We start from the raw sequence: 13607 nt of genomic DNA, 5'->3' as shown, positions 1-13607 counted from the left end.
CAAGCCAACAAAGTAATACTTCACCAGTTTGATCAAATAAAGGTTTAAATCAGTAATCTGATCTACTCACCCTTTTCACCGGTATCCAGGGAAAGTTTCTTAATGTCATCAGCCAACGTATCCTGCAAGTGGTCTTGTCCATGCTCTGCATCATTATCATCAAACTGAGCTTCTATAATGACATCCGGACTTTTAGCATCGCCTTTCGCTGTCTCTCGAGGAACGCAAGTCCCCAACATATCCTCAGGGACATCTGATTCATGTGTGGCTTCTGTTTCTTTGTCACTACCATCTGGCTTTATTACCTGAAGGAGCAGGGGATTAAAAAAAAAAAAAAAAAAAAGAGGCAAGCTAAATGACTGGACTGAAGGAAAAAAAACAAACCATCATTATCTTTCCTCTTTCATGTGCATCCCCAAGGAGCTGACAATGAATTGTGGGTGGCTGGTGGCTCACTGCAATTGCTGTGTAATTAGCCACGGATATTGCACAATCAGAAGAGGTACCTCACTAGGATAAAGACGGGAACGACATGGTTTTTGCAATACCTCAACTGTGACAATAATGTATCCAAAGCGTATCTAGAGCATAACCATACAGTTCCTGCCAAGCATCTAATCCGCTCTCCAGAAGTTGGGAGTAAGCACAGAGAGGGAGGAGGATACACTACAATTTAATGAGTTGCTTAGACCATTGTTCACCAAGATACACTAATCATCCTGGGAAGTCACAGAACTTGAACAGTTCCAGTGAACGCTGGGATCACGTCAAAGCACATCTCTGGGAGAGCTCCCCAACACACAATTAGGAACAGACTGAAAGAGTACAGACCAGAGAACACGGTGCCCTGCGACCTGCGGAGGAACTGGACTGTAAGGCACCACGCTTTACATTTATTTTAGGCTCCAGTCTTTATGTAAAAGGCACTCAATTATTGCTGTTACTTATACAACTCTCCTAATTAAATTACCAAGAGGAATGAACTCAGTACAAATTACTTAACCATTAACTGACTGGTAATTCAGATAAGTAACTCTGACCATTGCTACAGATTTGTCCCCACTTTAGTGCAGCGATGGCACATGGGGAGGAGAAACCACATATGTAATCATGTCAAAAAAAAAATCATGAAGAACACTTGTTGCAGTAGACACTAGACCTGCACTGCATGTGACAGAGGCAGGAACTGCTCCATCTCAGGTTATAACGATCAAAATGGTTCATACCTTGGATACACATGCCTTTACTAGCATCCTTCGTGCAACCAACAGCGAGTTGCAAGCACCTACCTGGCCCTGGAACCTAGATCCAAGTTTTAGTTTCAAAAGTGTTTAAGTTTCACTCAAGCTGTGGTAAGAAATAACCTACTAAACATGAAAATCACAAAGAAACTGGGTGACTCCATTCCAGTGCCCTCTGGTGCTGGTGTTCACCAGGCAGGTAACTCCCTGGAGATGCTCCTCCAAGGTCCCCAGTCCTCAGAATCACTAACCTAGTACGTGACAGCAAGAACTCACACCACCAGCAAGGCAAGTGAAGGGCCATTTAAAAAAAAATGCAATTTAAAAACAAAAAAACCCACCTTTCTGGTAACATACTTTACATGATAGATACAGTCACTAGAAATAAGCATAAATAGCCTCAACAGATCCTAACTGAAGAAAAGCACTCCAAGTCAGAAAAATACAGTCCAAAAAAGCTACTCGAATTATTGTTTAGTAACTAAAAAGCAAATAGATCAAATCAGACCTCTACAGGGAAGACTTTGATAATTTTATAAATACAGAGCCAGTCGTGTTTTCAAGCAGTACCCATTTCTTCATAATTTTTTCACAATACATAACAGAAATAGTCAATTTTAAAACAGGGTTGAATTCAAGTCTTTACCAAAAAAAAAACCCCACCTCAGATGACATTACTTTGAACTCTTGTTACCTTTTGTGACTCTGCTTTCCATCTTTATTTTCATTTTTAATATGTATATAATTTGTTACCATAGCAGATTTTGACTCAAACATTAAATTGTGACAAAAAGGGAAAAAGTTTGGCAGAAGGTGGGAAAATGGCTGATTATTAAACCTGGCTCCATTTGGTACATAAAATACTGACACACAATGGTCTGGGCAAGAACAGTCTATTAGATTAGAGAGCTGACAAGGCTCCACATGCTAGCGACTCTGCCAGTGTGCCTATCCAAAAAGAAAACCAGTGTCAACAGTAATGTTTGGACTCTACCGTGGTCAGATGTGGATGTATTCAGCTCTTAAATTTCAATTGCACCAGATGTGTGCAAGTGTGCAACTGCAGCAGGAGTTCATTTTCTTCAACCCCTTCAGGCTTTGCCTGCATTTCTCTCTCTCCAAATCGTTCTTTGAAGAGTGAGAGATGTGTTTCAGGTGCTAAATTACAAAGCTTTCTATATGTAATGCAGCAAACAACATCAAATATATCTGATAGGAAGTGCTTCTCTAAAGATGCAGCACTGAAAAGCTTATACTTGAAGAGTTTATATTGCATTAAAGAAGGCAGCAGATATGGATTTCTTTTTAAATGCTATACATTAAAATTACCATGCTTCCCCCAAGCTAGAGGATACACACTGCTGTCACTAGCTAGCAGGATACTCCAGCTGTGGCTACCTAAGCCCTCAGTCACACATTTCCTTATGGATTTGCAAATGGATTTTTAAGTAAAGTTTTCCAGAGTCCACAGAATCACGACCTCCACGCAGCGTAGTGCGGCAAAACGTCCAGATGCTGGCAAGCATGGGTGATAGGATTTGTTTTCTTTTTAAGGCCAAGACAGATCAGTTAGGCTGACCTCATACATAACAGAGCAGGGAATTTCACCCAAGATTTCTTATATCACACCAAAAATTTAAGGAAGCTGTACATCACAAGACTGGAAAGCTGCATAAGACTTTACAAAATCGGGAGCTCAATGGATACAATTACCCCATTTAAGACGATCAGAGTTGCTGGCCAACATGAGCTCATCACACAGATTCCAAAAAGCAGGATCCTTCTGTACATGAGCAGCAGCAAATCTGACCATGACAGAATAAGCATTTCTTATGTGCCGCATCTTGGAAACCAGAAACTGATGATATTGCACTCTCCTATTTCTTATTATGTTATTGAAGCTTGTACATGACATAACACATACAGTTAGAATATATCAGTACTTATCAGAGACACAGAATAAATCAAATACAGAATTGGCTAAGTCTATCACGGAGTCATACGTGCAGTACAGAGCATCGTGCTTTGCCAACGCAGCTGACTCTGCACGGACCCAGAAGGAAGGGATTCCCCTGTGCTGCATATGCATGAAATGCATGAGACTACTCCGATGCAAACATCCCAGGTTGCATGGTTAAAGCCCTTTAAAGGACCTTAACTTTTTGACCTGGGAAGTCAAATGTCAACCTTATGGTTACATTATTTTCATATGCTTTTTAATTTAAAAAAAAAATAATCTTTTAATAAGCATTTTGATGAAAGTCAGTTGCTTATTTGAATGCCTGATCCTTAAGATAGCGGCTGAATAAGTTTTCTTCCAACTTTAAGCAAACATCTATCACTGAACAAGCATCAAGTTTCTGCCCCACAGTGATTAGTTTGTAAAGTCATAGCTGACTGAACACAAGATCTTTGAATGAAAATCCCATTTCAACCATAAATGTAATGAAAAACAGCTAGTGGGCAAGTACATCCTGGCATGGATACGTACAATCTGGACAGCAGAGTGATTACCTCGCTGCATCCAGCCCAGTCTTGAAGTAGCCATCAAACGAACAATTGTCCTTACTCGGGAAGAATTTGTTCCAACAGAAAACTGAACCGGAGTCTGTGCATCTCAAAGCACAAGGGTTACCTCCTGAGCTGCAGGAGAAGCTGCTTTCTCTGACAGAAGCAATCTTATACCTGCCCTGTTAGTTCCAAGCTTTTCACAGACTTTCCAACTAAAGCCTCACATCCACGCACGGACAAAGCCCAGGCCTGTTTATTCTCGGATCAGGTATGGGGCTTTTGTTGCTGCCTCCTCAATGGCAACCCTTTACAACTCATACATTAGTCTATAATCTCAAACTACTGAACCAGACCAGTGTTTTTCAATCCTCTGAGTTATTAACCCCCAGGGCTTTTTCCAATAAATGCACCTAGTCCCCAAAGTGTTTAAGCCCAATACTAACAGGTTTGCTTTTCTTCCTTATTTCTCTCTGATCCTAACAAGCAATCCGTGAATCCTCATAGATCTGAAGATGAGACATGGATGACTGCTGGACTAGACACAGTTGGATGGATGCACCTTGCATGGCTAAGGTCACTCTTTTCAACAACAGAAGCTTGTGCAAAGAGACCTCCTTCACCAAAAGCATCATGCAGGTAAGGAAGCAGGATCATCTTCCCTACAGCTGTTTTGGACACAGATTCAACAGAAGTGAAATTCTTCACCTCAGCTGAAATGCTGGCATTAAAAAGAGGGACTAAACCAATGAATTTTAGACATTTCCAGTAGAGCATAATATTCTTGGAATTCTTCAGATCAAACTTGCCCACCATGCTGCAGAACATCACTATTACTTCAAGCAGAGAGCATCTTAAATTCTTCTTTAAAAATCCAACTACTTGTGCTCAGTTTTTGCTGTCCTTTTTTCCATAGAAGAACTGCTTCAGAAATTCAAAACCAGCATTTGCTTTCACTTAAAGAAACAACAGATACATGACTCATTAAAAAAAAACCCAACCCAAACAAACAATCAACCAAAAAAGCATTTAGATTTGATAATGAAGGAGTACACTTATGACATTTATCACATCAGCCAAACTTGGTCAGCTAGACCCCTTGGGAGGTATCCTTCCCGCCACTCGAGAATTCACCAAAGCCCCCAAAGAAGGTCTTGTAATGAACATGCAGTAGGAAACCCACAAGTAACACAGAACAATCCACTGGGAATTAGGTTTTTGGTGGGATTCCACAGAGGTTTGCAGTAGGCCAAGCATTCCCAATAATCTGAAACTAAATATTAAGTCACTGGTAATAAAACTCATGGATGACATAGACTTGCAGAGCAGTCAAGTCCAATTGGTGAACAAGTCTGATCTGAATCCAGAGTGTTTGAGAACAGCCAAAAGTAAATTCAAATATCTAAGAATATGCAACACACGCTGGTGAATGGGTCTGCCTTGGAAATCGCTGACTCTGAAAGGAAAGTGAAAGATTTCTAATGAACAAAAATCTCGGCAATAGGATCCTTAGTATTATAAACAGTAAAAGCAATCTTAGCTCTGTAATACTGCACTGGTGAGACATGCCAAACTTGCGCGACGTATATTTTCATAAGGATACTAGGGAAGAATGGAGATGGTCTAGCGCAACACATCTTCTCCCTAAGTCAGTCAAAACCCAGCAGAATGCCTCATAATGAGTAATCAAACCCAAAATGTGTAACTTATCCAAAAGATTTTAGAAGTGACAAGCCATTAATGGTAACTCTCTTCACTGGGGCAAACAGTCAATGCACAAAGAAGCTCCAGAAAGGTGCTGTAGATACACCAGCGAGTGGAAGCTGAAGACAGATTCATGGCAGGCAGTGAGCTCACGTTAAACAGGGAGGATTAAACATGGCAACAGCTATATGGGAGAGGTGGTCTTCAGCCCAAGGCCACCTCCTGAGGTTTGCAAACCAAGGTAAGATGCCTTTCTTTCAAAAAATACTTTGGTCAAATACAAGTTCTGCTTTAGCTATAGACAAGTTATTAAACTCAATACTGGGTAGAGAGACAAAGTTTAGGTCAGAGACGTTGGTACACTCTGCAGTTGAGCTTTAGTTAAGCAACAAGTTTGAGAAACAGAAACAGGTTGAAAGCGGTTATTTCAAAAGGAAGACAGCTGAAAACAGAGGCTTTGGACCAAATTACCATCTTACCATTAAAAAGACCGTTGCTACCACAACACTAATACAAACACCGCATTTCATAACAATACTGCGAACACCTGCATCTATTAGTCTCCCAGCTTTTGCCATATTAAACAGGCTTCACTTAAAAGCCGGTTCCCTAATGCGCGCTCACGAGGGAGTAGGAAGGGAGCCTGGCTCACATGAGGATGCTGTCACAGCTCATACATACGTGCTAGAGCCAAGCTACCATAAATATTACAAGGAAGAGCTTTGCTTTTCTGAAAAAAGCAACCAAACAAAGCCTGGCTTGCTCTAGCTCCTTCTTGGCTAAAGAAAGGATAATACTTCCAATAAGAGAAAAACCACCTGTCCCAATCACCCTTCCTTCTCTTTGTAATCCCACATACACCAAACAGCTCTGGCAAAGACGACAATTCAGTAAAGGTGACTAGTCTCAGTAGGAGCAGTTAGAGCATTGCTTTTAAAATAACAATAAGGTTAGAGTGGGGGCTTTTGTTGTGGTTTGGGGTTGGATTTTTTTCTTTTACAATCTTTCAATTCTGAATCACTGGAAACACTTGCTAACAGCCCACAGGATAGCTATTTTATATTAAACAGCACATTATAGTTTACATTCCCAGGCATCACATTGGATGCAATAATCATACAAACATCCAAACTAAAATCTCTCCCCTCTTGACTAGGAAAAGGCTACTTGCTTCTCCCCAGTGGGCTCTGTTATTCCCAGATGTCACACACAGTTTTGTCACGGCAGTCGCTAGAAAGCCATCCTGCCTGTGGATTCAAAGGGGTAAAAACAATCTGAGTATGCAAAGGTGACTTTTCAGAGCTCAGGAGGTGAAAGGTAGGAGAGAAACAAATGAAATGTAATGTATGTGTTTTCAAAACAAAATACAGACACATCTGCAATATGCCCATCAAACCTATTGAATTCTCAAAGTCATCTCCCCTGCCCTCACCAGCATTCTGCATCCTCTCTGCTCAGACTAACCTGCAGCAAAGTGAGTTTTTAACTGCAGAGTTAATTCACGCCATCAGACTGAGCATCCAGGTTTAGTCCAGCCCAAGCATACAGAGCAGACACCCTACATCCAGGCTTGTCAGGCAGCTGCGCAAGCAACAGAATTAACTGCAGAAAAAAACCTGTATCTCCAAACAGCCACCTTCTCTCACTACTTCCTCCTGCCTCCACCAGTAAACCTCATTCCTGAACAGTTCACTCATCTTCGCTCTGTGCTTCAGGCTGTACTTAAACATCACAGATTACAGCGTGTTGCCTCCAAGTCCAGCTCAAGTCCTTCTCCTACCACCTTGCACAAATAACCAGACTAACAAGTGGAAAAGCATCAACAGGGAAAATTCTCAAGACTGACCTTTCTGAATCCTAAAGACAAAACAAGAGCTGTCTCCTCACCATGTATCTCCACTCCCGATCTGGTCTCTGACCTATCATTTGCCTCTGCAAGCTCCCCACTCACGTTGCCCTGGCCCTCGTCCCACACCTACGGTCTGCTTCCAAACATGTTTATCAACACTTCACTATCACCGAGCAGGAGACAGTTGCCTCTGCCCCCGTCCCTCCTCAAGCCTACTCGTGCCTTCACCCCCTTCCTGCCACCTCTCTGTGGTCTCCTGGGACTCGTCTGTCCCAAGTCTGTCTCTTGCACCACTGCCTATAGGATACACAGTCCTAGGATCAGGACCATGTTGCCTCAGGTTCATTTCATCTGGTTCTCCTAACAGGATAAATTAAACAGCTCCATCTGTACGTCCCTGCCTTGTGTACCCTCTAACAACTGCTGAGAAGCAGGAAAAGAAAAAGTTGTCAGAAGCAGCTGCTCCCTGCTCAGCACAGGTACTCCGTGCCACCGTGGCACCAGTGGCATGGATCACACCACTCCAAAACTACAAAAAGGAGCCGCTCTGCAGCCTGCAGAAAAAATACCTGAGCTCAAAGAGGGCCCTCTACCCAAGTTGCTTTGAAAGAAGAGCTGATAAAGGCTCATAATAGGTCCATGGTAGGTCTGTACAGCCTGTCCCAAGAATTACTCGGGGATGCCTGTGAGAGATATCTCTCTGGGCTTGAGGGGATTCACACTTCAGAGCTGCTCTGTGATATTTGGACATGCTGAGGGTAACAGCATCAAGGAGACATGGGGAAGCACAGTGTCCCCATGCCCACTTGCAGGGAACACAGTATGATCTCCTTTGTAGACAAGACAACCTGGTAGGGACTCCCAACAACATTACAAAGAGCTGTGTATTATTATAGCCAGATCAACAAACTTGTTCCACACTTTCCACTCCTGCTGCCACCCCTGGGATTTGATTTGGCACTAAAAAAACAGCCTCTATTTTCAGAATACCTACTGCTATCGTACTGACCTTCCCACACACATTCCCCAAAACACAGGAGTCCCTGGAGCAGAAGCGATACAGCAAACACCTCGTGTCCCAGCCGCGGCTTCCCAACCCACACGCTGTTCTTTTATGCAGCTATATGTTGTCACACTTAAAGCAGTGATGAATACTTAGCCATAGCCCATCATCTGTACAGTAAATCTCTCTAGTGAAAGAAGTTTGACCCTGGGTAGGTGCAAAAGATCTAGTTCAGCATCCAACCTTTAACAACACATGGGAGTCAACCTTCTATGCACTCACAAAATCCGATGAGGCACGCACAGTTCCTCCATCTCCTACAAGCAAACTCTTTTCATAAAAGAGGCCCTTAAAGCTGGCAGGTTCCCTGCTGGACCCCAGTGAAATGTTCCTTGTACCTTGGGTCTTTGTATTGCCTGCTCCTCGCAAGACCTCCCACTTTGGTGCATCTCATGAGCTGCGTGTTGCACTCCAGGCCACAGTGAACTGGAAACAAGAGTGTAATGCACAGGGCCCAGCTATGAGGTTGCCAGAATATATTGGTTTGAAACATCACAGAAAATATTCGGCTCCATATTTTCAACAGTAGCCAGGAAGAAAATGCATGGAACAATTTTGAGAACTGTTTTTCAAAAGTCATTTAAATCAAATTATGCCCCATCCACACTGGCAGCAAAACCCTTTCTACTAACTGGAACTGGTTTTCTTTTCTTTGCGTGTGTGTTCTTTTTCTTTTTGGTTTAACTTTTTTTTTTTTTTTTAAACTGTCTCCCAGCCATCTTTTTCTGGTAATGTGGACAGGCACTGCAACACTACAGGAATGGGTGCCAGGACAAAACCTATGATGCACAGTCCCTAGAATAAATCACTCAAGAGGGGTGGATTAGAGGGAGAGAGCAACGTAAGGTTACATCTTCAAAGGTACAATTCTCTGAAATCACTGCATTTTCAGCAAACTACTGCAGAAAGATATCCATTTTGTATCTGAGCTAAACAAGCAGACAGGCTTTTGGATTATTTGCAACTTCAAGACAATACCATGAATCGATATATATTTTAAAAGATGTAATTATTACACAGTGCTTGCATGTAATCAGAAAAGAATCTACTTGTGCTGAGTGTGTAACATTTGAAAGCTGCAATGCCAAGCAAATCCACACCGTTGGCTCGCACAAACCCGAAGTATTATCCATTACTGCCTTTTTTTTTTTTTAAACAATACAAGTATGTATGAAAAACATATTTCCTGGAAACAATGATAGTCTTTGAAGACTTATTCAACATTTCATAAACCGAACAAGCCTGCACCCGCACGTGCCCGTAAGAGGAAAGTGGGTTGACAATGCAAACTAATCGAAATGTACTGGAACGGCTATCCAAAATATTTGCATACCTATACCTCCCAAGGCTATATAGGTTTGAAGCTTTGTTCAGAACTGTGTAAAAATTATTTCCCATGTGTCTAAGAAAATCTCTTACCGGTGATCAGCACTTTAACTCATCAAGGCAGGAAATAAACAAATCAACCAAGAGTTAACACGTTGGGGCTCGTGCCTTAAGCCCCTCACCTTCTTTTTTTGTTGCTTTTGACTGGGCTCCGAGTGCCAGTTCCCAGGGGTCTCAGCCCCACGCATGTTTTGACACACTTTCAAAGCCCAGAACGGTACACCTGGGACAAAGCACACACTGCTCAGGAAGTGCACGGGGGCCAAGAAAAGCAATAGAAATTTCCACAGTTAACTTGCATTACTGGTTGCCAATAAGCCTCTTATTATGAAAACCCATAATTGGAAACTGTCATATTACAGAACAATTTATGGAAGTTTTCAGAGTATATATGGCCCAGTGGGAACTTCCTTTGACTGGTGTGTTCCATCAGCCCAGGTCTGCTTATTTATTCACACAGTGGGAGAAGAGCATCAGGAACCTAAACAAGTCATTGCTGAAGTGTCACCGAGACTCCCACTCTAGGAGTGCTTCAAATAGTTCTTAGCTCCTTTGTCTTTCCAGTCATCCATCTTTATGGCTGCATTCAGTCAACAGCTGGGCTGCTCGATCTTTATTTCATTTTATTTTCTGCAGAAACATTCTTGCACTTACGTTGTGGATCAACTGCTCCTTTGAGGACAGAGAAGGCAAAATGCAGCTGCTTTGGGCTGAGTGCCTCCCACTATGCCTGCCTCAATCCCATCAAATGAGCTCCGTAAAATTAGATCTTACTCCTACAGTCTCTACCCTGTCACACCAGAACTGGCACCTACATTAATTCCTAAATCAGATTTCAATTGTATTCAAATATGGCTCCAACCAAGAACAACAGCCTTCCCCAATGCCACCATGATGCTATTAAAGTAAACCACACAAAACCAGCCAGTGCTTCCTTTGCAGATAGTCGTGTTTTGGTGTGAAGGTAAAGGGATTTCATTACAGGTGTTGGAGACACATCCCAGGAAACTTAGAGACTTTTAGCAACAGAAGACTGAAAGTCACTTTGCCACTACATTTTCCATACAGGAGCCAGCAGGTACCATCTGCCAGAGTGGTTTCTCACTATGAGCAGCTCCACCCTCTAAGAAATGGGTTGAGACGTCAACTGACCGTCAGGTTAGCTGTATTTTGGCATGCTGCGCTGCTGCTGGTTCCAGTCATGCACACAAAGACCACTGTGAATTCAGCACCTTCCCCATTACCCTGGGACAGGCACTGAAAAGGCTTGGGGGAAGCTGCGGCAGAACAGCGACAGCCACAGCTGAAGAAGACCACCCGCAGAGGAAAGGAATTGGAGGAGATAATCTCTGAAAAGAAAATCAGATGATTCACAGAGGATAAAAGATAACAGTTTCCTCTAGCGTTGAGAGCTGTGTCCCTTAAAGCCATTACTGAAAAGACGACAAGCTGTGAGCCAAACATACTACTTCACACTTGGTATCAGCAAATTCTGACTCTGGACAGCATCTCACTGCAACATAAAGCACCAAGTGCCTGTGGAGGAGAGAAGGGAGATGACAGCACCACATTTTTCTCAAAGATTCCTGCAAATGCATAGTTTGGGTTTTCAAACTGGGAACGTTCCCCACCTGTGATCTAAACCTGCCACAAATCCATTTATTTGGGCTTCCTGACTTAGAGACCATTTCACTCCAATGCACAGAGGAGTCCTTGAACGCCTAGTTAGAAAGCGCAGGTGGGACTGCCTTCATATTAAATCACTATTACAGCCAGGAAATCCCAGACTTCCATATCTATCTTAGACTCTCAACAGGTTCCTTACAAAGTGCTTAAGGAAAATAATCCTGCTCTCAATCACACATGACTTTTGGCAAGTCATTCAAACCATCTTGCCTAGTTTGCATGACTTGACACCATGCTAGGCAAATCTACATATTCTGTCCTGAAGATGTTACAGATGAATTTCACACGGCTAGCAAGGCAGTCCGAGTGTGAAAAGAAGGCTGAAAATAGCAAAGCAGCTGTGGGAAAGCCACACACACTAATACCTGACGGTTTTCATAAATTAAATATCTCGGCTTGCTCTGCTTCATGGGTATCAAAGCAAGAGCACATCAAAGAAAAACACATTCATGCGACTGGGGAGGCAGGTGTCCCAGGAGAAAGTGCGGAGAGGGATTTCTCCACTCAGAAAATGGGGATGATATTTGGTTTACATGCAGATGTGAGGATTAATGTTTCCAAATACTTCACCTAGGTTCAAAGTGTTACTTAACTCTTGGGGGCTTATCAGAAACAGTAACACGCCAGTTAGCTTTCTATGAACAGAGGGAGGTTTTCTCTCTTCTTCCCTCCCAGGGACTAAGGCTTAACCACACAGACCGCGCTCAGGCTTTCACAACCGTAGATCAGACTTTCACAGCAGGTACTCACATAACCTAAGGGCGGCATTAGTTTATTTACAGCTGCTAGTTGAAATTAAGACAGGACAGAAACAAATGTCCCACAGATCCAAAAACAAAGCACCACTTCTTTTTTGTCACTGGGAGAAATTAAATTCTTATTTCTACACACAAAGCTAACAGGCTTTCAGCTGCTAATCACAGCAATTACTGAATTCCTATTTAAAGATGACCTGAGATCATTCTGTTGTACGGCACTCAGGAATATCATTAGAACAGCAAAACAGAAGCAAAATCATAAATGACTCCACAGTTATAACCACAGCATTGCTATCTGTACATAATAAAAAAATTTGGCAATTTCGTTATCCATGCCTATCCAAAATTAGTTCATACCTTGGTCAAAACATTTAAAAATGAAATGTCAACTAGTTTAGAACCAAATTATCTGATTCTGAAGTGTTGAGGTAATTATCTATTACAATAACAGAAAACTAAATTTTGAATAAAAACTTCTTCACTGAGCTCACCTCCAGCACCAACCAGTTTACCAAGGTGCTCTCCATAACCACCAATCTGCTGTGATTTTTTCTTGTTATGTAGCTTCATCTATACACACGCAACAGCAACGGTACTGAAGAACTAATCTCTTTCTAGAAGCAAGTCACAAACTTGCCACAACAGAGGACATTCTAGAAGGAAAGGCAAAAGAGCACGATGACTGGCCTGTCTCCAGAGAATAGGTACGTCTGTGTTCTCCTGCTGGAAGGCAAGGAAATGCCCATTGAAGGTTCCACACATTGCTATCTCTGACAAAATGCGTCCTTCCCAGGGATATTTGTTTTCTAGTTGTACTCAGTTGCCCCAGTCAGAAGCAGGGACACTGGTACTGAGGGCTGTACCAAAACATATTCAACACTGTTAATGCACCATAGAAGTTTTAGAAAGTTTTTATTAAAGATAAAACAAATTAACAGGAAGGAATAGATGAGAACAAGAAGGTGACACACAGATTGCCTTTGAAAGGAGCCCATCTTAGTGGAAGTTAAACTAAGGGCCCAAGGTGTAGTAAGAACACTTCTTGAAATAGATTGGTGATGCTCAGCGTTTTACAGAGGACATGTATTGCTGCAGTGTTTCCTCTCTGTCTAGTGAAAATAATCAGTATCACCAGGTTTCCTCCTGAAATGGTGGTGGGGAAACAACAGCTGGCATTTGCGTCATACGGATCCACTCATGTTACTTAGTGACGAATTTTATTAAAAAGCAAGCATCTCAAGAGAAATGTCTATAGCTCAGTTTGCTTGCATTTACCTTTAGTAAGATGCTACGCTTCATTACATTTTGAAACAGTGTTTATTAGAAGAGTAAAATGCACCAGCATCCTTCACCAGGCTTCTCAGCTTATTTTCATGACGTCAATATTCAGGTTTATTTAATCCAGTGAAAAT

General features: G+C 42.2%; 1 protein-coding gene across 5 annotated transcripts in view; it reads right to left on the bottom strand.

Moving 5' to 3' along the window:
* The window catches only part of DIS3L2 (DIS3 like 3'-5' exoribonuclease 2), a 193189-nt gene that overhangs the window by 132945 nt on the left and 46637 nt on the right, over nucleotides 1-13607 (bottom strand). For all 5 annotated transcript variants that reach the window (XR_008578235.1, XM_054834804.1, XM_054834806.1 and 2 more), the window contains one exon: nucleotides 71-305. Coding sequence is in view for 4 of the 5 variants with exons in the window: in XM_054834804.1 (XP_054690779.1) it covers nucleotides 71-305 (235 nt within the window). In the remaining variant the exon portion in view is untranslated. The remainder of the gene's footprint in view (nucleotides 1-70; nucleotides 306-13607) is intronic.

Source organism: Grus americana, chromosome 9, assembly GCF_028858705.1.
Source record: "Grus americana isolate bGruAme1 chromosome 9, bGruAme1.mat, whole genome shotgun sequence".
In the NCBI taxonomy this organism is placed as follows: Eukaryota; Metazoa; Chordata; class Aves; order Gruiformes; family Gruidae; genus Grus; species Grus americana.
The sequence above is the reverse complement of the archived record's forward strand: the minus strand, read 5'-3'. Positions and strand labels throughout refer to the sequence as shown.